We start from the raw sequence: 27,043 nt of genomic DNA on the forward strand, positions 1-27,043 counted from the left end.
CCCCCACCCCAATGCCAGCCTCATTCTACAACAGTGGCATCATATAGCATTTGTCCCTTTGTGACTGAGATACCTCACTTAGCATAATGTCCTCCAGGGTCACCCATTTTGAAGAATATTGCATGAGTTCCTTGTTTTTCAATGCAGCATAGTATTCCATTGTGCGAATATACCACAGCAGAACCTTTCTTAATCTTCAGAAGACTTTCATTGATTTTCATTGATCAAAACTGAATCACAAGCTCAATTAGCTCACGTATATGAGAGATGAAGAGGATGGCATGATGAACAAGGTTCAGATCCACTGTTGCTAGGATCACTATGAATTGTAGTTGAACTTGATGGCACCTAACGACAAGTTCTAAAGAGATTATAGAAAATGGTAATGTATCCAAGATATCTTTCTTCAAACAAAATCCAGAATTGAATGGATATTTGGCAGACAACTGGCAGTGCCTTCTATAAGCAGGTAAGACTAAATGTAGATCTTCACTTTCTTTTGAAAGGTAGTGTATAGCCAGAAAACACTAATCACAGATCCAGGTTAACCATGTGTATGCATGAACACACGCATGCATGCGTATTTGTATATGTGTGTGTGCTGCCTAAAGAAAGGAGGGAGATAAATCAACATGCACTTATACCTATGGGAAACCAATACTAAATATCTGTAATAAACTGAAGATTATTTCAGGATAGAATTCACCCCGAGGCACCAAGGCAATCCTTAAGGGTTTACCAGATTCTTGCATTTGCTAACCCCTCCTTCTGAGTCAAAGGGAAGGTTTTTCAAAAGAAAGAGCTTGGCTTCATTTACATTGAATTCTTTTTGTGATTTACTTCCTGATAATTTTCAATAAAGATACAGGGAAGCTCAGGTCAGCCCTTTAGTAGAGAACTGCTGGCCCGACGGCAAAACTCTCTAAAGTGTTTTTACAGAAAAGGAAGCTGAAACCCAGAAAAGTTAAGTAGTTTTTCCTTACATGTCCAAACATGACTCGGGTCAGCCCTTTAGTGGAGAACTGCTCTCTGTTTTGTCTCATTGCTGGTTGTCTGTCTCATTATTAATAATTATAAAAATGCTTTACTCTCAGTCTGCAACAGATACCTTTTAGAATTAGCTGCTTTCATAATGATGTCATTGAATTGATTATATTCTCCTATATCATCTAGGTTTTTTGTACACAGGCCATGGTCTTTGCAATCACTTGTTATGCTTCAGAGAGTTGGACAATGACCAAGGAGGATAGAAGGAGAATTGATGCCTTTGAGCTGTGGTGCTGGAGAAGAGTATTGAGAATACCATGGACTGCTAGGAAAACAAACAGATTCATCCTGGAAAAGGTTAAACCGGGTGGCTCCTTGGAGGCAAGGATTCTGAGGCTCCGTCTAACATACTTTGGACATGTTGTGAGAAGAGACCAGTCCTTGGAGAAGAACATCATGCTTGGCAGGGTGGAGGGACAGCGCAGGAGGGGAAGGCCCTCTATGAGGTGGATTGATTCAGTGACTGGGGTAATCAGGATGGGACTATCAGAGACAGTGCGATTGGCACAGGACAGAGCAGAGTTTAGGACTGCTGTACATAGGGTCGCTATGAGTCTCAAACGACTTGATGGCACATAACAACAACATATCATCTAGGTGCCCTAGTGGCAAAAAAATTGCACTGCAATCCCAAAGGCACACAGTTTGAATCTCCTCCTATGTGATTGACTGCCCCTGAAAACCTGCTGGAGGGTCAACTCTGAGACTGATTACTTTAGTAAGCTCTGGTGGCCAAGTGGTGAGAACCTGTACTACAGGCCTGAAGGCACGCAGTTCAAATCCACCAGCTGCTTCATGGGAGAGGGATGGGCAATCTTTTCTTGTGAGTTTAACTGCCTGTGGAAATTCACAGGAGGGTCAGCTATGTATGGATTGGTTCCGACTCCATGGTTGTTGTTGTTATGTGCCGTCGAGTCGTTTGCGACTCATAGCCACCCTATGTACAACAGCCCTAAACCCTGCTCTGTCCTGTGCCAATAGCACTGTCTCTGACACACCCAACCCGATTACCCCAGTCACTGAATTAATCCACCTCATAGAGGGCCTTCCCCTCCTGTGCTGTCCCTCCACCCTCCCAAGCATGATGTCCCTCTCCAAGGATCCGTCCCTCCTTATAACATGTCCAAAGTATGTCAGACAAAGCCCCAGGATCCTTGCCTCCAAGGAGCAGCCTGGTTTAATCCTCTCCAGGATGAATCTGTTTGTTTTCTTGGCAGTCCATGGTACATTCAATACCCTTCTCCAGCACTACAGCTCAAAGGCATCAATTAGCGATTCTCCTTCTATCCTCTCTAGTCATTGTCCAACTCTCTGATGCATAACAAGTGAATGCAAAGACCATGGCCTGTATCAGACACACCTTAGTCTCCACTTTGATATTTATATAAAGAGTGCTCTACTATAAATATGTTGCAGATATTATACAAAATAGGATTTGCACTTAGTTGTGTCCATTCAGTCAGCAGATCTGTTAGGGATAAGAAAAGACACAATATAGTGAGTATAAAATGCCGATATATCTGAAGTAAGAAATGTAGCAAAATATCTTTTTTTGTTTCCTGTCTCAGGCACAGAAGGCAGTAGTGCAGCTCCTTAGACCGCAGCAACCAAAATGCACAGAAGCTGGCAGCAAATCAAAATCAGCGAGGTACTCAGAAAACAATAAAAAAGAAAGAAAGAAAAGCTTTGTAGCCACGGACTTATAAATACATCTTTATAAAGAGCTAGAAAACAGTCCAGCCTGAGGCAATCATTACCATGGGACATAAGTGAACTACATATACAGACAAATGAAAAATATATCACTGAGATGTTTGGCCTAAGAGCTCTTAGCGTCCGACTTGAGGGAGGAAAAAAACACAGAACTTGGGTGGGCACAAAGGAGACACTGGATTGATGGATGGACAGGATGAAAATACATTCTTCATTACCTCCATTCTCAACAGCGGTGCTCAATTTCAGGGAAAAGAAAACAAACCCCAATCTCAGAGTGTTAGCGTAAGCTTTAAGTGTTGAACAGAGCTTGGAGACCAGCAAAATTCAGGCACATAAAGTAAAAAAGGATTCGTGTTATTTTCATTCTGTGAATGAAACGTTGCCTTTTCTGAACAGCAACCTCCTGGGAGCGGCGAGGCTGTAGTGATGTTGAGGTGTTTAGATGGTAGGTGTCTTGAGTCAGTTCCAGCTCAGTGAGTGACTACAGACAACAGAACCAAACACACTGCATCCAGCAGCAACTTCACAACTGCTACAAAGTCTGGGCCTCTTGTCACAGCCACTGTTTCTTTTCAGTGTCTTCTAACTTGAGGGATTCATCTCCTGGCTCTGAATCAGACTGTTCTACTGTTAAGCAGAAGGTTTACATCAGCTAGGTTTTTCCGGTTGGGAGTAGAATCTCAGGTCCTTCTTCTTAGTTTGCCTTAGTCTGGAAACTCTGCTGAAATCTGTCTATATGGGAGACTCTGTTAGTATTTGAAATATAGGGTGCATAGCTTCTAGCCACACAGCAACATGCAAGCCACCACAATAAGACAAACTGACATACTATGAGGTAACAGTGAGATAATAACCAGGTTTTAACCCAACTATATCACAACAAAATGCTAAACAGCAACAATGCCAGTTTAAATGCTAGGGGTGCACCAACCACTTACTATGCATCTGCAAGTTAGACAATGAATTAGGATGACAAAAGAATTGGTGCCCTTGAGTTCTGGTGCTTGGATGAGAGTGTTGAACATTCCATTGTTATAGCTGTTGTGTACCATCTAGTCAGAACTGACTCACAGCTGAGTGACTAGTGGGTTTTCAGAGACAGTCAATTACAGAGGAGAGGGTTGCCCATATTTATCCTGGTGAGCAGCTGGTGGATTTGAGCCATGTTTCTTTGAGTTGGCAGTGAAGCTCTTTGCCACTAAACCACCAGAGCTCTCTGAACATCCCATTGATTGCCACAGGATCAACACAGTGTGCTGCTTTGAGGCAAGGGTGTTGACACTTAGTCTCACATATTTGGGGCATGTTGTTAAGAAGGGTCAGCTCTTGGAAAAAGACATCGTGTTGGGAAAGGTAAAGCATCAGTTTGAAAGAGAGGAAGACCTTCAACAAGAAAAAGTGACAGACTCTAATAATAGGCTCACGTATATGACAGATGAGGAGGAGGGCACAGAATAGCACATGGTTCCCATCTCTTGTTCACTGGGTCGCTGTGAGTTGTAGTGGGCTTGCTGGCATTTAACAACAACATCTCACAACACGGAAATAAGTATAATTCTTGCAATAAAACCTCTCAACCAAATAAGAACAGATTATTGGTATCTTCAGATACTACCTCCTCTGCCTACAAACATTCTCTGTATTCTTATGAGAGTCTCAGGAAACACTGCAACAGAATAGGATGTTCTATTCTAAAGAGTACTTATTACACTTCTGAAATCAAGGGAAAATATTTTGTTCCTGAGACACTGTGAATAGCTGTCATAAATCAGAGAATCAAGGTATGGGAAACGAGCAGACCCACTTGAGCCAGGTTTGAATTATGGCTCCTATTTTAACTTTAAAATTATCCACAAACACACACGGCAGTTATTTGTGCTCAAGCCCCAGAATGAGACAAGGAAGAACTGAAATAGTCATCTTTGAATCACAGACATGCCTCTTCAAACTAAGGACCCGATTCACCCACAATACCCAGCCTTTCTAGAGGATGGGACCCCCTACAAGTTCAAGTACATGAACATGCTTTGAAAACTTTAAGAACCAATCCCACTGTCATCAAATCAGTTTGGACTCATGATGATCTTTCATGAACTGTAAATCTTTACGGAAGGAGACTGTCTCATTTTTTCTTCCTCAGAATGGCTTGTGAATTCAAACCACTGACCTTCTGATAAGCAGCCTAGCATTGCCGCAACTAAATTTTTTCCACATGTGAGTGAAGGTGGCCTGATTTGCACCATCTGTGTCATGGTGCACACAGTGGTAAAAACCCGAATGTAAGGTCCCTGGAGAGGAGAGACCTGTAGGTGCAGTCACCACAGCCATTCCATCAATGACGTCTTGTTGTAGTTTTGGTGAACATTTATACACCAGCTTTGATAATTTCTGTACAAATTAATCAAGGCTTTGCTTACATTTTCTACATTGCATCAATATGTACATTGTGTGAATGTTCCATGTCCAAGACTCCCTTATTCTAAATTAAGTGCTGACTTCTCAGATTCATACAGATGTCCTTCTTTTATTTTGGTTTGTCTTGTTTGTTTCAGGTAAGCACAGATCTAACAGGTAACAGCCTTTATTTAGTGTGCCACTTTGGTGGTTTTTTTTGGAAGGTAATCTCAGGGGATAGTCTTTGTTCAAGGTTTAAAGAGTATCTTAGGGGAAAATAGTTTGCAATGGTCCAGTTAATCTGACAATTTTCAGGAATTTGAATTTTGTCTAGCATTTTTTTCCCCACATAAACTAAAATCACCTATTTTTTTGGTCATGTAAGTCAGTGGTGGTAACTGAGAATTATCTAGTTCTCATCAGGGGAATTGTCACTGATGTTTCTGAAGATTATCAGCCTTATATACTTATCATACTTATCTCTTTTCTTTAATTTGATTCTTACTTCTTACTCTTTTGCTCTTGACAAGTAAAGACCAATAGTTGTAACTTAGATGGTCAACTAAAATCTTTTAAGACTCTGGACATAATCTTTAGCTAGAACATAGGATATGAATTCTATGAGCTACATCATTCCAGTTGAATGCATTTTCAAAGGAGACCATGGATATAAACTTTATAAAAAACCTGATCTGGGAAGATATTTGGTTATGTCTGAGAAGTACCTGAAAGTATCTAACTACACACAGGATATACGAAGAAGACTGTGGCATGACGATGTGAGGAGGAAATAAGTGCACTAAAGTGAAAAAAAAGTTGAAATACCTGGTACAGGAAATCAAAGACTACAGTCTTTAATATGCTTACATTTCAAAACAATAAAAACAAGTCTACACCACTGAACAATATTGTGACAAATGGAGAAAAGATTGAAGTGGTCAATAATTTCATCTTACTTGGATCCACAATCAATATCCATGGAAACAATTGTCAAGAAATTAAAAGGAGATATTGCATTGGGAAAATATGCCACCAAGGACCTCTCCAAAGTGCGAGAGAGCAATGATGTCAGTTTAAAGATTAAGGTGTGACTGATTCAAGTCATGGTCTTTCCAATTGCTTCCTATGCATCTGAAAGCTGAAAAATTAATGAGTGAAAGAAGAAATCAATGCTTTGAATTGTAATGTTGGCAAAGAGTACTGATAAATCAAAAGAACAAACAAATCGGTCTTGAATAAAGTACGCCTCAGAGTGCTCCTTAAAGGCAAAGGTGTTAAAACTTTGTCTCATTTACTTTGGGCATATTTTCAGGAGGAAGAAGTCCTTGGAGAGAAACATCATTCTGGGAAAGGCAGATGACCAACAAAAGAGAGGAAGACCTGTGCACAGTGACTTACCACAATGGGTTTTAGTAGGACAGAGATTATTGGAATGACACAGAATAGGGACGCTGGTTTGTGGACCCAAGCAAGCTGTAAAAGGAACTAGATTAAGAATGTCTGCCAACAGAGACCTCTCCAGAGTACTGAAGTGCAAAGATGTCAGTCTAGGGACTAAAGTGTACCTGATCCCGGTCACAGTCTTCACGATTACTTTTTATGCCTCAGAGAGCTGGACAAAGAATAAGGGTGAAAGCAGAATAATCTATGCCTTTGAAATGTGGTGCTGGAGAAAAGTACTGAACATATCTTGGACTGCCAAGAAAACAAACAATTCTCTTCTGGGGAGCGTGAACTTCCTGTCTAGAGGCAAGGATTTTGAAGCTCTGTCTATATACTTTGGACATGTTGCCAGGAGGTATCAGTCCTTGGAGAAGGACACAATGCTTGGGAGGGTGGAGGGACAATGCAGGAGAGGAAGACCCTGGATGAGATGGATTGACACAGTGACCGGGATAATAGGTACAGGTGTGCTGAAGACAGTGAGACTCGCTCAGGGCAGGACAGAGTTCAGAGCTATTGTGTATAGTGTCACTATGAGTCAAAGGTGACTCAGTGGTACATAACATCAAGAACAGGATAAGACAAGGCTAATATCCATTCTTTATAAGCTCATAAGTGTCATTATAAGTTGTAGTCAACTTGAAGGCACCTAACAGCTACAAAACAACATACACAGCTAAATCTGCATGTCTATGCTGATAAATCTATCTTCCTTCATAAATGGTATACCTCTACTTACCCATATATGTAAATGCTCATTGCTGTGTACCATAGAGTTGGAACCAATCCATAGTTGATCCTCAAGTGAATTTTCAGAGGCAGTTAATTGAACAGGAGGGGAATGTCCATCTTTCTCCTGCGGAGCCACTGGTGGCCTCAAAACGTGTGCCTTCAGGATTACAATGCAGTTTCTTGCCACTAGGCCACTAGCAGCTCTTAGTATATGCCTACATCCACTTCAATACTTCTTAAAATTTTGTTGATTTATTACCTGTTGGCATCACTGTACAAAATTCTATAATTCTATTTATCCTCATTTCTCTCACCAGCCCACATTTTCTGACAATTGTACCAAAAACAATTGGCTGAGACAGAACCTTTTTAGGCAGTAGCAATTGTGAGCAAGGAAGAGATTCAAGCTATACTGAAGACACTGGCTAAAAATAAGGCCCCCAAAATTGATGGGATACTAATGGACATGTTTCAACAGACGGATACAGCTTGGAATTTGCCAACAAATTTGGAAGACAGCAACCCAGCCAAGTGACTGGAAGAGATCCAGATTTATTCTCATTCTTCAAAAATATGATCTAATAGAATGTGAAAATTATAGAAAACATCATTAATACCACGTGCAAGCAAAATCCTGCTGAAAATGGCTAGAACAGTACTTGGACAAAGAACTGCCAAAAAGTTAGGCTGTATTTAGAAGAGGCAGTGGCACCAGGTGAATCTTGGCTGAAAGCATAGAGTACCAGGTGGATGTCTATTTGTGTTTTACTGACTATAACTGATTCTGTGGATTATTACAAATTATGACTAACATTGAGAAAATAGGAATAGCACAGCACTCAACTGTGTCCATGTGAGACCTATGTCTAGACCAAATACTGCTGTCTGAACTGCACAGTTTAAAATCAAGAAAGGTATGGGTCAGGGCTGTACATTTTCTGCATGCCTATTCAATGTGTATGCCAAGCAAATTATCCACAAAGCTGGGATTTATGGGGGGGGGAAGGCACCAAAATTTGCGGAGGATGTATCAACAATCTTTGTTATGCAGATGACACATTGAAAGTGAGGAGGACTTAAAATGCTTGCTGAAGAAGATCAAAGACTACAGTCTTCAATATTGACTACATCTCAACATTAAGAAGATGGAAATTCTTAACCACTGTATCAACTAGCAATATCATAGTAGATGGAGAAAAACAGAAATCGTTCACAATTTCATCTCACTCAGATCACTCTTGCTATGAACAGACAAGAAATCAAAAGACGCTGCCTTGAAATGCTCCATATGTCATACTTGTGTATCTAAATTTTAATTTATATACAATATTTAATAACTTAGGTTGCAGACGTCAAATGTCTTCATTTTATATGTGCTGACATATTCCTAAGTATGTTTTGCTTATAAATGAAATAATATTGTACCTTAAAATTACTTAGTTTTATCTTATTTAATAGTAATGCTTCCATGTTTTGTCACTAATCATTTATCCCTGTATCTTTCTTTATTATATGTAAACACAATAATTCAGTCACTCATTGTATTACAAGATTAACAATGTTCCTCTATTGTGATCATCATTATGTTTTTATCAAGATTATTGTTCTCTATACATATGACCTTCTCATTTAAAAATAAATCACTAATTAATAAAATTAAGTTAAAAAAAAGACATGCTGAATTGGGGAAATCTGCTGTCAGGAACCTCTCCAAAGATCTCAAGAGCAATGATATAAGTTTAAAGACTATGGTGCAGTTGATCTTTTCAGTTACTTGCTATGAATCTGAAAGTTGGATAATGAATACGGATGACAGAAGAATCTGTGCCTTTTATAGTTGTGGAATTGGAGATGATTACCAAATGTCCCAAAGAATGTCAAAAGAAGAAAAGAACTATGTCTTGGAGAAAGTGTAACTAGAGTGTTTCTTAGAGGCAAGGATGGTGGAACACAGTCTAATATACTTTCAGCATGCTTTTAGAAGGGACAAGTCTTTGATTAAAGGCATCATGCTTGGAAATGTCAGCAAGGGACGGGAAGACACTCCAAGAGAGTGACCGATATAGTGGCTGTAACAAAGGCTCAAGTATGCCAGATATGATGAGGATAGCACAGGATAGGGTGAGGTTCAGATCCCTTGTTCATAGTGTTGTTATGGGTTGTAGTCAACTTGATAACATCTGTATTTGAGAAGGTGGACTCTATGAAGAAGGATATGGCAACGTGGCATAAGGATTGGAGGAAGACTCATCAATAACCTTCGTTAAGCAGATGACACAACCTTACTTGCTGAAAATGAGGAGGATTTGAAACACTTGTTGCAATAAATCAAAACACTGCAGCCTTCAGTATGGATTGTATCTCAACATCAAGAAAACAAAAATTCTTACCAGTGGATCAATGAGCAGCATCATAATAGATGGAGGAAAACATTAAAGTCGTCAATGACTTCAGCTTTTTTGGATCTACAATCAAACACACTTGGTAACAACAGCAGTCAGGAGATCAAAAGACATTACAGTGAGAAAAGTACAGTCAGGAGTCTCTCCAAATCACTGAAGAGTAATGATGTTTGTTTTGGAGGACATGCAAACAGGATTCTCCTTAAAGGCAAGGATGATAAAATTTCATCTCACATACTTTGAGGATGTTGTCAGGAGGAGCCTCTCCTTGGAAAAAGACTCATGCTGGAAAATGTTGAGGGTCAGAGAAAGTGAGAAAGTCCCTTAAAGAGATTGACAGACAAGCTTTCCAGAGACTGTGAGCATGGTGCAGGATAGGAAAAGTTTCAGAGTTGTTGAAAGGCTTGCTCTGAGGTACAATGGACTTGATGGCACCTAACAATAACAACTCATTAACAACCTTCATTATGCAGATGACACAACCTTGCTTTCTGAAAGTGAAGAGAACTTTAAAAGAGTTTGCTGCAGAAGATCAAGGACTACAGTTTTCTATATAGATCACATCTCAATGTCAAGAACACAGAAATGTCCACCCTGAACATATAGGCAACAACATGATCGATGGTGAGACTGCCAACGACCTTAGCTTACTTAAATCCACAGTAAACACAGTTGGTAATAGCAGTCAGGAGATGTGGGGATGCATTGCAATGATTATGTCTCCAAATTAATGAAGAGCAATGACGTCAGTTTGAGAACTACAGTTCACTCGATTCAAGTCATGGTCTTTTCAATCGCTTGCTATGCATCTGAGAGCTGACCAATGAAGAAGAATGACAAAAGAATAATTTATGCCTTTGAGCTGTAGAGATGAAGAACAGTCCTGAATATTCCATGAACTGCAAAAAGAACAGACAGGTATGTCTTGGAGAAAGTGCAGTAAGAGTGCTCCTTGGAGGCCAAGATGACAAAGCTTTGTCTCACATACTTTGGGTATGCTGTTAGGAGAGGTTATTCATGGAAGGTGAATTCATGCTTGTAAGGTTGGCAGGTCAGTGAAAGAGAGTAATACCATTAGCCATATGGATTGATAGAGTGACCACTGCAATGGGAAAAAGCATGTCAGAAAGTATGCGGATGGCGTAGGATAGGACAGGGATCAGATCTGTTGTTTATAGGCTCACTATGGGTCATACTGGACTCAATAGTACCTAACAATAAAAGAAGTCCTTTACATTTATAGTTCAGTTAATTCTTCGATATTTCATAGTTTTGGGTTTTTTATTATTTATTCTTTTTATGTGTGTACCGTCAAATTGGATCTGACTGGTACAGGAGGTGATTGCTCCTCCTTCTTCAGCAGAGCATCTGGTGGATTTGAACCACGCACCTCTGGGATTGCAGTGCAGTTTCCTGCCACTAGGCCACCAGAGCTCGCCTATTTCATAGTTTTGTGGGTGATTATAAATAGTATTATTTCCTTGCTTTTCCCCCTTCAAAGTATTATTTATAGAGTATAATTAAATCCAACATATTTTCACGTGTTGATTTTGTATTCTACAATATTGCTCAATTCTTCTGGTATTTCTGTTGCTGCTGTTACTGTTATATACCTTTTTAGTCAGAGTCAACCCAGAGCTGACCCTCCAGGTTGCCAGAGGCAAATAATCAATTGCCCAGAAGGAGACTGCCTATCCTTTTCCCTAGAAGCAGTTGCTGAATTCCTATTACCTCTAGCAGGAGTTGTTTTTTTATTTTGTTTTGTATGTGTTTTCACATGTACGTATGTTTGTGTGTGACTTTTGTTAAGTGCTGTTGAGTCAAGTATTCTATGCACCGAAGGTACCATAGTGACCCTATGAACAACAGATCTGAACCCTGTCCTATCCTATGCCCTCCTCACACTTCCTGATACACCATAGGCCACTGTGTAGTCAGTCACCAAATCAATCCACCTAGTCATGGGTCTTTCTCCTTCACTGGCCCTCCTCCCGTCCAAGCACCATGTCCTTCTCCAAGGAATAGACGTTTATAGACACATGGCCGAAGTATGTGACGCAAAGCCTCATCATTCTTTCCTCCAAAGAGCACTCTGGCTGTACTCCCTCCAACACATATATATTTGGGGTTTTAGGTTCGGTTTTTTGTTTTGTTTCGTTTTTTTGGGCCGTCCATGGAATGTTCTGTGCTCTTCTCCAACACCACAGTTCAAAGCATCAATTATTTTTCTGTCATTGTTATTCATAGTCCAACTCTCATATGCATATCAAGTGATCATAAAGACCATGGTTTGGATCAGATGCACCTTAGTCCTCAAACTGACATCATTACTCCTCAATAATTTGGAGAGGTCCCTAACTGCAGACTTTACCAGTGCAATGTGTCTCATTTCCTGACTGCTGGTACCAAGGGCGTTAATTTTGGATCCAAGTAGGATGAAGTTGTTCAGAGTTTCAAACTCCTCTCCATTCATCATGATGTTGCCTATTAGTCTGATGGTAAGAATCTTTATTTTCTCCAGTTTGGAGTCTCCTGTATAAAACAGTTGTATTCTAGAAGGTAGGCTGTTTTGTTTTAATTGACAGTCAGGTGTGTGTAAACTGTTTTTGGTGGGTTTTTTTAAAATTATTACTTAGTTAACAATCAAGTATGTGTGGGAAGCTTTTTGTTTAAACAAATCATGTTGGTGTGAAGACTAATTTCTTTTCAGAGTTACAAACTAAATTGGCAGTTTGTTGTGTTTGCAGAGAACCTTGTTCTAAGCAGTGCAGCATTTGTCGGTCAGTTGGCTGTACTGAAATAATTTGGGGTTGCTGTGATACTGAAAGCTATGCCACTGGTGTGCCAAATGCCATAAGGGTTTCCCATGGTGGACAGATGTTAGTACAGCTCCCAGATTAAGACAGACTAGGAAGCAAGACTGGCTAACTACCTCTTAAATAGCAGACTTTTAAAAACCCTATGACTACTAGAGGAATGAGGATAGTAATAACAGTGTGATCTTTACCTAGAATCTTGTATCTGTACTTACAGATAATTTTCTTTTTTCCTTTCTGATTTGTGGTTAGATGATATCAGGTCTACTACAACTCACAACAACTCTATGAACAATAGCAACTTTGCTACATCCTACAGCATCCTCATGATCTCCACCATATTCAAGCCCATTACTGCAGTCATGAGCAACTCATCTTGTTGACCCATCATGACATCTTTCTCCAAGACCAGTGTCTCCTGACCATATGCCAAAATATGAGAGAGCATCTCTGTCTCTCAGGAGCACTCTGGTTGTACTTTCTTTAAGATGTTTGTTTATTATTTGAGAACCCTTGATATAGTTAATACTGTCTACCAACAACACTTGGATGGATGCACGTGGTCTCTGGAGCCTGGAAGAAGAGGCATATCGGGAATGCTAGGGCGTTTGTGGCTTTCTTTTTGCCCCAAGTAGGTGGCTGCAGAGCGGATTTGCTAGATGAATTAGGGGTCTCTGGCACAGACTTTGCCAGCGTTTGGGCATGCCGGAATGGTAAAATACTGTAGGGATTGCCTCCTGAAACCATATGAACCTGGAGAAAAGATGAAAGTCACACAAGTGTTGAGGACTTTCGTTCACAGGGTCAAAGGCACTTAATAACATAGAGAGAGATCAGTTGGCCTCGGGGACTGAAAATGATGCTACCAAGCCAAACATCGTATAGCCCTGGTGTGTCTACTTGCTGTAGAGAGGTAACTTGTGGTTGCTGTGAAGCTGAACACTGTGACACTGATGTGTCAAATGTGATAAGGTTTACCCATGGTGGATGGTGTTGGGTTGAGATCCCTGATTAAAACAAGCTTGGAAGCAGGAGTGGCATCCACTTCTGTAATAGCTTGCCTCCAGAAACCCTATAAGCCTGAAGAAAGGATGAAAGTCACACAAGTGTTGAGGACTTTCATTCATAGGGTCACTATGAGTCGCCGACGACTCGACAGCACTTAACAACAACAACAACAACAACAACCAACAACACAATTCACATAACTCTTCTTTGATTCTATTTACTCATTTTCCAACTTTGTTACTCATATGAAGCAACTGATAATTCATTGCTTGGGTTAGTAGCACCTTAATCTCTAAACTGGCAACCTTGATCTTTAGCACTTTCAAGAGGTTCCTGACAGCAAATTTGTTCAATGTAACATGTCTGTCTTTTGATTTCTTGAGTATTTCTTCCAGGGGTGTTGACTGTGGATCCATGTAAAATAAACTCATTGACTTCAATCTTCTCTCCATCTACTATGATGTCTATTTATTGGTTCCACTCAGATTTTTTTCTGTCTCTTGATGCTGTGGTATAATCCATATTGAAGGCTGTAGTCTTTCTTTTTTTTCTTTTAAGTCTTGGATCTTATTTGTTTAGGTAGGTATGATTTTTCTAGGAATTTAAGCATTTCATCTAGGTTTTAAATTTGCTGAAGTAAATGTATTTATTTTTCCATTTAAGATATACATTTAAAAGTAAATGATAAAAATTCTAATTGCAACCCTTTTTGACATTACTGATTTTCCTCTTTGACATTCATTTTATAAATCTGTTTTCATGGCATCTATACTCAACACCTGTGTGGTTTCTGAAAGTGGGGCTACATTTTTATCTCTTACGAGAATGGGACTCAGATAAGTCACTTGGTTTTTAGTGTCATCTGTCCCCACATATTACACAGTGATAAGGACTGTTTTAGGAGATTCAAACTTGAACAAAGCATAGTGAAGTCAAAGAAGTAAAAACAAATGGATACTCTCTAGCCTGAGTAAGAGGAAAAAAGCAGAGATAATGCTCTTCCTGGGAACCTTAGGCAGATATGTAGCAAGTAGGCAAGATCACTTTCCTGTACAAAAATTCTTTTACACAGTAATATTTCATCAAGCATGAAGGCCTTGCTGCAAGCCTTGCTAAGTTCTTACTGGGAAATATAAAAGTGGGGATTCTAGGATCAGCAGAATCCCCTTGGTCACCTCTGTCTCCAATGCCATTGCGCCTCCACTTTCTAGAACGTTCCTCAAACTATTTTAATGCTATTTCTTTTAGCTTATCCTTGGCCCTGGTTTAAAAAGAAACACAAGCAGAATCCCTGCTGTTTAAGTAGGTCTGTTTTCTCTTGTACCAAAAGCTCCTTTAAAATTAAAAAACAAACAAAAAACAAAAACAAGAGGAGAAGCAGGGAATACTTTCACAGGATTAGGAGAGCATGACAGCATTTTCCCTAAATTACAATGCTGTGATATGGAAACATCCTTTTTCACCCTTGATCTCTCCAGAATGAAGTGATTCCAGTTGTTGTTTTAGGGCCCAAGTGACTTGAATATTTATTTGTATATATTTATCCAACTGCTTATTCTCAACTCCCCAACTGGCATCACTATTTATTCCTTCTGTTAAGAAATCAAACTAGCATTCCTGTCCCCTTCATGTGTACTCACCACTTTCTGTTTTGAAATAGAACCATATACAAAGTCATTACTGTCATAAAGGAAATTATGATGACAGTGATAATGGAGAATAAAATGGCGACATACGTTTTAAACTCTACTATGTCATGCTGTAAGGAGATACCGGTCCTTGGAGAAGGATATCATGCTTGGGAGGGTGGAGGGCAGGCGCAGGAGGGGAAGGCCCTCTAGGAGGTGGATTGATTCAGTGACTGGGGTAATGGTGGTAGGTGTGTCGGAGACAGTGAGATTGGCACAGGACAGAGCAGGGTTTAGGGCTATTGTACATAGGGTAGCTATGAGTTGCAAGTGACTCAACGGCACATAACAACAACCACAACATGTATCAGACTTACTGAGCACATAGGATTCTTACTAGAGAGTTGTGCTTCCAACCTAAAGGCCAAAAATCTCCAGTGGCTATGGGAGCCCTAGTGGCCTAGTTGCAATAAGCTGTGCTGCGATCTCGAAGGCGTGTGGTTCAAACCCACTAGATACTCTACTGGAGAAGGAGGGACAATCTCCTCCTGTACCAGGCAACAACTACAACAACAAAGAATCTCCAGTGATTTGAGTTTACGAAGGAATCCTCAGGAGAAATATGGGTAGTTTCTTCCCATTAAGACCCACAGTGTTTGAAATCAGATGGAGGTTAGCTATGAATCAAAATTCACTCAACAAGGGTGGGGATTACTGTTAAAAGAGTCACTTGGAGGTACAAATATTTAAGCATTTAAACTACTAGCTGAAATGTTAGTGGTTCAAACCCACTCCAAGTGTCTATGAGGACCTTGAAAACCCTATGTCAACTCTGCAGACTTGGTGTCACCATGAGTTACAATCAACATAATAGAAATTACCTGCAACAGCTCCTGTTAGAGTGGTGCTTCACCTTGCTTTGCTTCCCACCATGATTTGAATTTGAGAAAAAAGATTCTACCAATCTTCTAGACTTGGGAAGTGGCTGCCACTTGCTCTCTTCTGATTAAAATTTCAATTTCTTCTTTATTGTAATGCTGTCTTTTCTTTGCAAAGCAATAGATAGCCAGCACATTGGAAGAATACATTCTAATTCAGAACAAATTACAAATGAATTTTTATCTTAAGGAGCTAGGTTGGAAACTTGTGGCTATCAGAAAACCATATTATAGTAGTGAACAATAAGCCTGTACCAGTATTTTGATAAACTTCAGAGAGCTAAATCATGAATTGCAGAAAGTGGAGGAATGAGTGAGGATATTCATTCTCTCACTTTGGAAAAATCCCATTGGAAAGAAATGTGATATCACTAAAGGGCTGCCTTCTCAGAGGACTGAAAGCACAGGGAAATGGAAAGTGAGTGTGCTTCTTTTTCTGAAGGAAACCTGTCCCTTTGAATGGACATTCAATTTAGGTTAAGAACACAGAGTAGTAATGTAAAGGCAAGAGCACCGTTTCTAGAAACAATTTCAAATCCCAGTTGTGTCATTTATTAACTTTTCAGCCTTAGGCTAGTCACTGAACTGCTCTAAATCTCAAATTTTCTTGTGAGCAATAAAGATGACACAATCTGGCCATCATTAAAGGACTTGTGCAATACATATAAAGTGCTTATTTCCATTGTTGTTAGTTGCTGCGGAGTTGATTTCAATTCATGACGACCCTATGTGAGCAGTGATCATCATTCTCCAAAGGTACTTGTCCGTGGGTTCAAACCACAAATCTTTTGGCTAATGGCCAAAAGCTACCTATTTTTATTATCTAAAGAATCCATGAAATGTTTTGAATAGTACCTACAGGAAGCTTTTGGTTTATGCAGATTATTTCTCGTCTTAAGAAATAATTTTAAAACTATTTTAAACATTTTAAAGTATGGTAGATAGCAATCTTGTCACTTTCTCACTCATCATCATGGCAATGGAACCAACACAAAGCTGATCCTCCCCCGGGGTTCTGGGAGGTTGTAAATCCCATGGGAGGTGATTGCCCATCCTCTTCCTATGAAGTCTCTCATACATCTGAACCACCTGAGAGAAGCCACCTTCTCGTTAAAGCATAATCCTCTACAGAGTATCCCACCAAAACACTCTTACAACTGACAGCTCCATATAATGAACAATGCAAAGTCATTGAATAATTTGACACGTTATTACTGAGAATCTAGACAAAACTCCCTCACTGAACTGCCATTTTAGTTGAGGAAAGTAGACAGACAAATGTCTAATATATTAAAAGGTAACAAACACGATAGAGGAAAATAAAGTAGGAAAGGACAGGAAATGTCAGGGAAGGGATCCTGGGAAGGTAACACGTGCACAAAGATTTAAAGCAGTGATAGGTGGAGTGAACCACATGGATGATGTCTGGGAAAGAAAGGTCCAAGGCAAAATCCTGAAGTAGTGCTGCAATGGTGTGTTTGGGGGACCCTACATAAGTCTAAAAGAAGCCCTGGTGTAGTGCATTACTCCTGCTGTAAGGTTCACAGCCTTGGAAACCTTACAGAGGGTTGCCATTAATTGGAATTACCTTGCGAGCAGAGGGCTGCACAAGCCTAAAGAGGCTTGGTGGTGTGGTGATTAAAGCATTCACCAGGTTTGGACTCAGCACCCTCTCCACTGGAGAAAGACGTGGTAGCTTCTAAAAAAAATGTACAACACTGGAAACCCTACAGAGCAGTTCCTTGTCCTGTAGTAGATTTGATCGCACTGGGCTACTGAATCCTATGTACTTGAAGCTTAGAAGGCAAGAATTCTATTAGCAAAAATGAGGACAGAGACATATCAGAGAGGCAGATTATTTTAGACCCACCACTACCCCACCCCACCACCACCCCCGGCCGGAGGAAGGATTTTAACACTTTCTTACACCTCAATTACTGGTGAGTTTTGAAGAGGGTATTATAAACTTGATTTACACTTAACAGAATCCCTTTGCTATGATGCTCAAAAGAGAATGGAGGGCAAGGAAGATGAATTAAGAAACTATAAAAGTAAACCATGCAAAAGATGGAGTGTGTTCTGGATCACTAAAATTGTTACAATGTTAAGTTATTAAAAAAAGCAGATCTATTTAAAAATAAAAGTAACATGATTTGATGTAAACCTAATTTGATGATGATTAGATATGAAACCTCCGTGGCTATGTGCTGAGCTACTAACTGAAAGTTCAACAGTTCAAATCTATCAGTGGTTCAGTGGGAGAAAGATGGGCAATCTCTTGTTAAGAGTTGCAGCCTCTGAAACCTGATGCATGGTTTTCATCAGTCAGAGGACTTGACTTGAAGGTAGTGGGTTGGGTTTTGGGTTTTTTTTGGGGGGGGGAGTTTGCCCCCTCATAGTTGTTGACTTTTTTCCTTATTAGTTTACAATCATTCATATACATTGTATTTCATTCATATACATTGTGTTTTATACAATCATTCATTTGTATTATATTTTATATCAGTAGTTACTATTGATTTATGGCTACTCTGACTCTGTCTTTTCAAATCCCCATTGAATCTTTTCTGTCCCTTCACTTGTTCTCTGCTGATTAACCTCTGCTATTGTAGAGATTTTCCTTTCCCTTCTTTCTATGTTCCCCTTTCCCTTCCTGAATATTTTTATATGTACGTATCTTTCTCAGTTACCCTCCTATCTTCACAAGGGTTTGTGTTTTTAGATGTAGCACGTGAGAGATAATTTTGCTGTTATTGTTGCTGGTTGGTTTGTTTTTACTTGAGTAAAGGGAAATCTTGAGCCATCCTTCATTAAGACAGCACATACTACCATAACAGGAAGTAGAAGATTTGGGGCAAGGGAGCTGATTAAGAGTTTGGTTTTGGACCTGTTGAGGTTTATAAGGCAATGGAACATCCAAACAGAGATTATGAGTGGGAGTTCTCTAACTCTAGAATTCAAGAGAACATTCAAGGCAGCTAATAGGTAGATAGATAAAACATACAGGAATACTGACAGAGCTGCTTGTTTTCACATGAAGATGAATGCATGAGTTATATAAAGAAGCAGTATGCACTTTGTAGTAATTTTGGATGAATAAAATTAAAAAGTAAGTGATATATGCATATAAAAAAGTATTTGGAGACATATGCAACAAAATGCTAACAGAACTGGAAGTATTTTTTCATGACATTTAGACTTTCTATAAGGATATATGTTAATTTGTAATTTAAAAAAGAAAATGAAGATAGTAGGGGAAATAAGGCTTTTGGGTGAACTGTCACAGACATTAATCTCTATCACAAAGTTCTTCCTCCTCTTAGTCCTCAATTATGAACCAGGCCACCCTCTGCTTGGTTTCCCTTCTCTCTCTGCCCATTTTTAGCTTTTTCTGATAAGTTGCTTCTAAGCAGGCTTCAGATGACCAGGGAAGCCTGGTCTATTTTCCCACGGCTGAACACTCAAAAGAATCTTAGTTCAAAGACTCTGAGTTCAATTTACCTCAGGGTTCTGACAAATAATTTTTTCTTCTTTGGTGCAGCTTCCATTTTCATTCTAAAGTTGTTGGGTGTTTGGTTTTCTGTGTTTTGGTTTTTATCCTTGACATGGCATTTAGAATAGCTAGGCCCTAAAAATTAAATATTCCTTTATATGTTTAATTTCTGACCATAGTATAGTAGTGAAGAATAAGCGAATGAAGCTGAATGGGCGTGGAAAGGTTAATACAAACTGCTTTTAAATTGCAAGTTTTCAAACCCGAGGCCTTCACCCTGTTACACAATAGGCATTAAAGAAAAATGTTCTTTCCTGGATGAAAGATAAATCTCCATTTTGCTAGGAGTCTCTGCAGCAGGATTCTTCCATTGAAACATTATATTGGGAAGGAAATCCTTAGTCCATTTCTTTTGCAGCCCCTCCTGTTCCCATTTAAACACATTTCCCAATTCCACTTGTGGTGGTAAGTAATGGGATTAGACAACCATCTGTCAGCCTAGGATTTCCCCCCCGTCGGAATCTAGCCCTCAGGTTGAAAACACCATTTGAGGGAAAAAAAAATCATCTTAGACTATTTTTCTACTGCTCCAAGTAGCTCTGCTGGACGGAAGTTGTAATTTCCTCCTTAGCCGTACCTCCTGGAAAAGCGTGCAGCGCCCCTCCCTCCGGCCTGAACTGCACATGTGCAATCCTCCCCCAAACCTTAGCTCACATCAGGTCCATCAGGGGTTACCATTTACAGAATTTTCTGGGTTGCTTGGTCGGACTCATTTTCCCTCCCCAAAAGTGACTTTGCACCAATACAAGGAAAGACAGCCGTATCTTCTCAGCGTCCTCCCCAAATGACTTAGAAACATCAGGAAGGGGGTAGGAGAGGATCTACAGAATCTCATTTAAAACACAACGACATTTTCTACCTGATGGTTGACATGTCAAATTCAGGCAAGCGCTTTCAATTTCAAAAGAATTTAAATCTAACTTCTATCATCTCAGCTATAGATCTTTCAGCACCTTCAGGTTAAAAAAACCTCACTGGCTATGACTGGAAATTGTACAGACGGTAGCAACAAAAAAACCACCCACTAGACTATAAATCCAGAGACGAGGCTCTAATCCGACCTCTACTGCTAACCTGTTGTCTTAGGCAATAACCCCCGTGTTCCTCCTATCTAAGTCCCATTTGAGGCAATGTTCCTAAAAATATCCCCTGCCTCATGCCTGTGGAGACAGGGTTTGAGACAGCATCATTACCAACTTTCTTGACACCAGAAAGTCAAAGCCAACTACCCCTTAGTTTCCCATGTCCTTCAAAAAGGCCAAAGAAGAGATTCTTACAGTGCTGGTAAACCCAATAGAGTCAGAGAATGAAGGGAAAGGGCCTGGCATTAATAGGGAGCTCTGGTAACATTGTCCATAGGGACAATCCAAAGGCAGCACCTCTCTGAGGGTGGAATCTACTAGTTGTTCTGAGGGAGAAAGATGGGCAATCTCTCATGCGTACATCCTCTATCATCACACATATAGCCTCCTGAGAACTTGCTGGAGCTGGCAGTCAGTTGTAACTCCCCAGCAATGGGAGAGGGAAAGAGAGTGTCTTAATGGAGATGGTGATAAGTTTATTCATGATTAAATTTCATTTAATTTAAAAAAAAATTCATTTAATTTTAATCACGTATTACAAGAACTAGAACTTACTTAACAAATTACAAAGCCTTTCTAGAAAACCCCAGCAGATTGGAAGGCCTTTTATGAAAGAATTCTTCACCCCATTTACAATTAATGTACGTAAATCTAGTGATGATAATGTTCTTGGTTGGGTTTCTTGGCCTCATAACTATTATTTGTTCCTGTGGAGTCAGTTCTGACTCACAGAGACCTGGTGTGTTATATACAGAGTAGAGCCACTCCACAGGTTTTTCTTAGTTCTAAACTTAATGGAAGCAAATCACCAGCCCTTTTCTTCTGTGGCACTTTTGTTGTTCTTGTTGTTACGTACTGACTGCAACTCATAGTGACCCTAAGAACAATAGCCATGAACCTTGCCCTATACTGAGCTAATCTGACTCTGACACCTACCTCCATTACCCTATTTACTATATCAATCCTCTCATCCATGGAGTGTCTTCCTCTCCTGTGTTGTCCCCCACCCTTCCAAGCATGATGTCCTTCTTCAAGGACTGATCCCTCTTGGCAACATGCCTAAAGTATGTGAGATAGAGCTTCAAAGGACTTGCCTCCAAGGTGTGACCTGGCTTCACCCTCTCCAGGACAGACCTGTTTGTTCTCTTCATAATCCATGTTATAGTTAATACTATTCTCTAGAACCATAACTCAAAGTCATAATTTTCCTTATGTTATTCTTACTCATTGTCCAGCTCTATGATGTACAACAAATCAATCAAAAAGGCCATGGCTTGAATAATGCACACCTTGGTTTTTAGACTGATTTGCTCTTTAGCACTCTGGAGAGGTTCCTGACAGCAGATTTTTCTAATGCAATTCATCTTTTGATTTCTTGACTTCTGGTGCCAAGAGTGATAACTGTGAATCCAAGCAAAATGAATTTGTTGACAATCTCAATCGCTTCTCTATCATGATGCTGCCAATTGGCCCAATGTTGACAATAATTGGTTTTGATGTTTAGCTCTATCCATAGTGAAGACTGCCTTCTGCAGCAAACACTACAGGTCCTCCTCAGTTTTAGTAAGTAAGATTATGCTATCTGTATAACACAGGTTGTTGATGAATCTTCCTCCAATCCTGATGTCATACTGCTCCTCATAAAGTCCAGTCTCCTGAATGATCTATTCTGCATGTAGATCGAAAAGGTATAGAAACAGGATGAACCCTGACTGACTGAGTGGGTCAGATCTGCTAACCTTTTGGCTAGTGCTGAGCACACACCATCTGGGCCACGTCGGGATCTCAGTCTCAGTGTTGTGTACCAGAGAGTTGAAACTGACCCACAGCTGACCCTCAAGAGTGGCAGTTAATTGCATGGGAGGAGGTTGCCCTTCCTTCTCCCACAGAGAAACTGGGGCCCTGGACCCAGTGACTTCGGGATTAGAGCTCAGCTTCTTGCAACTAGGCCACCAGCGTAGTCTCAGAGAAGAGCAAATAAAAGCAACAGTGAAAACACTGAAACAATCAAGGTTATCAAAACTTTCCAAGAAGATTTTTTCAAAATCTCTGGGCATATGTTAATTTTTGTGACTTTCTCCTTGCTTAACACTATATGGCCTTTGATTTTTCTAACGATACTACAAGGAAGCTTATGCATATTAATTAGTATTTCTTGCTGCAGTTATGTCAATGAATTAGGTCAAAATCCAACAAGACCAGCAGTTTTTATAATTAAGAAAAACCTGTGGAAGATTTTTGGGTTTTTTTATGGTCACACTACGTATGGCTTACAATATCCTTCTGCACCCTGAGTTCAACCTCCCCAAATGAAGTTTGGGCACGATACCCCTGAGGTCACAGTGAATTATTCTAGACTTGTACATCTTGATCAATTTGCCATGGAAAAGATGCTGAAGTGCAGGAGGGACAAATGGAGAAGCAGCCACATCCTATTCATTCTCCCTCGTTACAAATATCTGCTGACTCTAGAAGACATAATATGCACACAGGAGCACACACACACACACACACACACACACACACACACACACACATATTCTTATAAAACCAAAACAAAACCTCGGAAGCTTTCAAATCAATTCTGATGTGTGCAGAGCAGAACTGTACTCCAGAGTTCTAAAGTTTGGATTTTCTGAGGTGGATTGTCATGTCTCTTCTAAGATGCCCTGGGTGACTCTCAACAGCCAGTCTTTCAGTTCATACCCAAGTACCAAACCAGCTTCCTCTCCCAAGGATACGTCCACCAGCACAAACACATCCACACAGAATTCTGCATGGACTAGCCAGTTAAAACTGAGAAAGTCCCAATTCCACAAAGGTGAACTGCAAACTTCTATGCTGGGTCTCTTTAAGGAAGGCTGAACAGTGGCTGAGGCCAGTTGGACAACATCATTTTCTCCATCATGAAAACATCCAAATATATCCAGCCTATTCTGCCCCTTTCAGTGTTAGCAGAAAAACCACTGCCTCTGGGGAGGCATTCTTCTTTCATCTGTCCCCTGATCCTGTGCTGAATTCCAAGCAGAATATATTAATAAAAAAATGCTTTTGGAGGAGAATGCTCCCCACTGTTGTGCCATCTCTGCAGTCTCTTGTTTTGAAATTCAGCCTTGAGATGTTCAAAGGATCTGAGAGATTAGAGTTCAAGGAAGACCAAGATACAACCCAAGGGCAGGCCTTGGACTTCAATGCTGAAAACCTGCCCCTCCCATTCCATAGCCAATTTGACCTGTAAAAGCACTTAGTGCATATCTTAGTTGAACAGAATTCTTTTGAAAGACTCTCAGCTCTTCCCTTTCCTTTTAATGGTTGCTGAAGGCAATTCAGTTTAGAGTCTACAGACAATCTGGGGTACTTGCCAAGTGAGTCCATCTCCCCAGAATGCTCCGGGGATACTAGACCTCCTTGACCATGCATACCTCCTTCAGAAGTCTCCTGAGATCCACACTTACCATTCTTTTCCACCTTGTGTTTTGGTGGTTCAGGTTCTGGGAGACATGGACAGGGTCCATCACAGAGGGTGGTGAGACTTTTGCCAGCAGAACAAGCATGAAACTCCATCTTGCACTGCAAAGGAGAGACAGAACAGGCACTGAGAATGCAGTCACAGAGACAACTTACTCAGCTTACTTAGGAAAGAGTATCTGACTATGCACAGTTAAGCTCGCAAGGACCCAAAGCAGAGAAGGCAAAAAGTCCATCTTCGGTGAAACTCATCTTAGTTACACAATATTGGAGAAGAAATTGTCTTTTCTGTTTTTCAAGTTGCATAAGATAATTTCTTAAAAAAAAACACGAAACAAAACAAACCTACAGAAGCACTGTATAGGATTATCTTAAGGAATGATCAACTGATCAAAACAATTTCTATATAGAACCTAAACATCCCTGGAGTCCTCTAAGGGGATCTTAGCCTGCTAAGATCCTTTTGTCTCAGTCCTCTAAGATCCTCTTTCCACTTGTGTAAAGGGAGTTCTCCTGGTGTAACACTCTGCATTCCTCTCATGGTGTTCACCTCCTAGGCACGCAGAGGAAAAACAGTCATCTGTTCCCTGAATTTGGATGGTACTCATGAGGCTGAGGCCTTCCCCTTGGGAAAGAATCAACAGTGAAGGCTTTTTCTCCCAGCATCTAAAACCTAAATTCCACACAGTGTTTTTCTCCCGTTGAAGGATGTCTGAGGTAATCTAAATAGACTTAGAATGGAGAGGTCTGTTGAATTCTGGGACTCGGTATTAAAATTCCTAAATCCACACTCTCTTATCAACCTTTCATTTGTAGCAAATGTGGTAGTTCTACCACTTTCTGCCAGCCCTTTACCCTTGTCTCAGCTGACTGGAAACAGACAATAACTACTTATTAAGATAGGTGAAAGTACAAATAATATTGAATGAATGGATGATCCGGCACTGTGAGTATTATAACTGTTACAGAATGAAATGTGCATGAAAGATTGCTTGAAAAAACAACATGCTGTGTAAACTTTCACTCAAATCAATATTTAAAAATGTACAAGCTGGGAGGAAGGATGTTGTTATTTAAGTGCAAAAGACCACAATAATTGTCAGTATTTTAAAAATTACTCTTTTTCTTACATTATGGAAGGAGAAACTGAGACTCAGAAAGGCTAGATAATTTGACAATGACCATAAAACTTACAACGGGTCGACCCAGGGCTAATTATTTACCAGTCAGAAAGCCAATGGATGGTGTGTTGATGGGCCTCCAGAGCACAGGCATCCTGTTGCTTGGCTAATTATGCGACTTTGCTACTCTATCACAGTTGTTGAGAGAGTTTACTCCTTTTCACCTATAAAATTTTCAAGATTAAGCTCTGTGTATAATCAGTCCTCTGCAAAGACCCATGGGCCCAGGACCACGCTTTTGTATTTGGTGGCGGTTCAAAGGGAGAGGAGTCAGGCAAGATTTACCGAGCCCCCACTGTGCATGGAACTCTTATCAGGTACCACTGGGAATCTTTTAAAAGAAAGAAAAGAGGAGATACAGTCCTTGCCCTTGGAAAACGCAAATGCATACCTTTGAAAAAGGCCACTAGCATTTGCAAAGCAACACATAAGAGTGCAGATGAATGCTGGCTCATTGCCGGAGAACAAACTATTCTATTTCAAACTATTCAAACTCTACCAACTACAAACAGAGGGAAAGAGTGCTTTAAACCTGAGTTTAAATGTACTAAAGTCACTCTTGCATAACTCCAACTGTCACGATACAGTTTCTGGATACTCCTGCAGAGAGAAGGAGAATAAACCACAGGATAGCCTATGGAATGTTAGCTTCCTCTTGATGCATAACCTCCATTTAGTACATATTTGTGAAATGCTTAATGTGTTCCCAATGTGGTAATAAGTAATTGTGACAATATTATGGAAAGAATGGCTCAAGGTAAAGCTAAAAAGAAGTTCATCTAAAGCCATATGGATCAGACTTTGGTTGAGGAAGGGTGAGTCAGAGAGAGAGAGAGAGAGAGAGAGAGAGAGAGCACGCACATGCGTGCGCACACGCCTGCAGCCTGGAAAGCCAGAGGTACGGAAGTGCTCGCAGACAGCCCAGATGGCAGAAGACAAACCAAAGCAAACCAAGGAAAGTGCTGGAAATTTGATGCTTAGTCTCACAGCCCGTATTTTCATTTCCTCCTCCTCCTCCTCTTTTTCTTCTAGGTGAGCTGTATTGTACAATCCGCAATTTCAAACTAGTGGTCTTCAAATATTTTAGCAATAGACTATTGGAAGCTAATTCATCCACCCGAACCCTTTGCCATCAAGTTAGTACTGGCTCATAACCACTCTATAAAACAGAGCAGACATTCCCTGAGAACTTCCAAGGCTATTAATCTTCAGGGAAGCAGACTGCTACATCTTTCTCCCAAGGAACAACCACTGTTTTCAAACAGTTGACCTTTTGATTAGCCAATCACTTAACAGACATGCCACCAGGGTTTCTTGAAACTAATTTAGAGAAAGAATGGATTTCTGATTTTTAAAAAATTGTAATTTGAGTGAAGAGATTGAGATTGTTCACAGCTTCAGTTTGCTCGGCTCCACGGTCAACACTCTTTTTTTTTTCTATAATTATATTTTATTGATTTTCATGAACATTTACAGAGATTTTGGGCTTCCATTCATTCATTGTTGCACTATTCTCTCTACCCTCCTCCCAGTTTGTTCTCGTCCAAATGCCACAGTGCTTGTCAAAGCCAGTTCTGATTAATCTTCTTTGTCAGTGTGTCCTTTCCCATTCCCTATCACTCCTCCATGAGAGAG

At 40.2% G+C, this 27,043-nt stretch overlaps 1 protein-coding gene across 2 annotated transcripts in view; it reads right to left on the reverse strand.

The window, feature by feature from the left end:
* SPOCK1 (sparc/osteonectin, cwcv and kazal-like domains proteoglycan (testican) 1) overlaps nucleotides 1-27,043 on the reverse strand; it is an 867,883-nt gene that overhangs the window by 154,487 nt on the left and 686,353 nt on the right. For both annotated transcript variants that reach the window (XM_006899493.1, XM_006899494.1), the window contains one exon: nucleotides 24,215-24,329. In XM_006899493.1, the coding sequence (XP_006899555.1) occupies nucleotides 24,215-24,329 (115 nt within the window). The remainder of the gene's footprint in view (nucleotides 1-24,214; nucleotides 24,330-27,043) is intronic.

The sequence above is a fragment of the Elephantulus edwardii genome, unplaced genomic scaffold (genome assembly GCF_000299155.1).
Source record: "Elephantulus edwardii isolate Elephantulus edwardi_28Jun2011 unplaced genomic scaffold, EleEdw1.0 scaffold00259, whole genome shotgun sequence".
Lineage (NCBI taxonomy): Eukaryota > Metazoa > Chordata > Mammalia > Macroscelidea > Macroscelididae > Elephantulus > Elephantulus edwardii.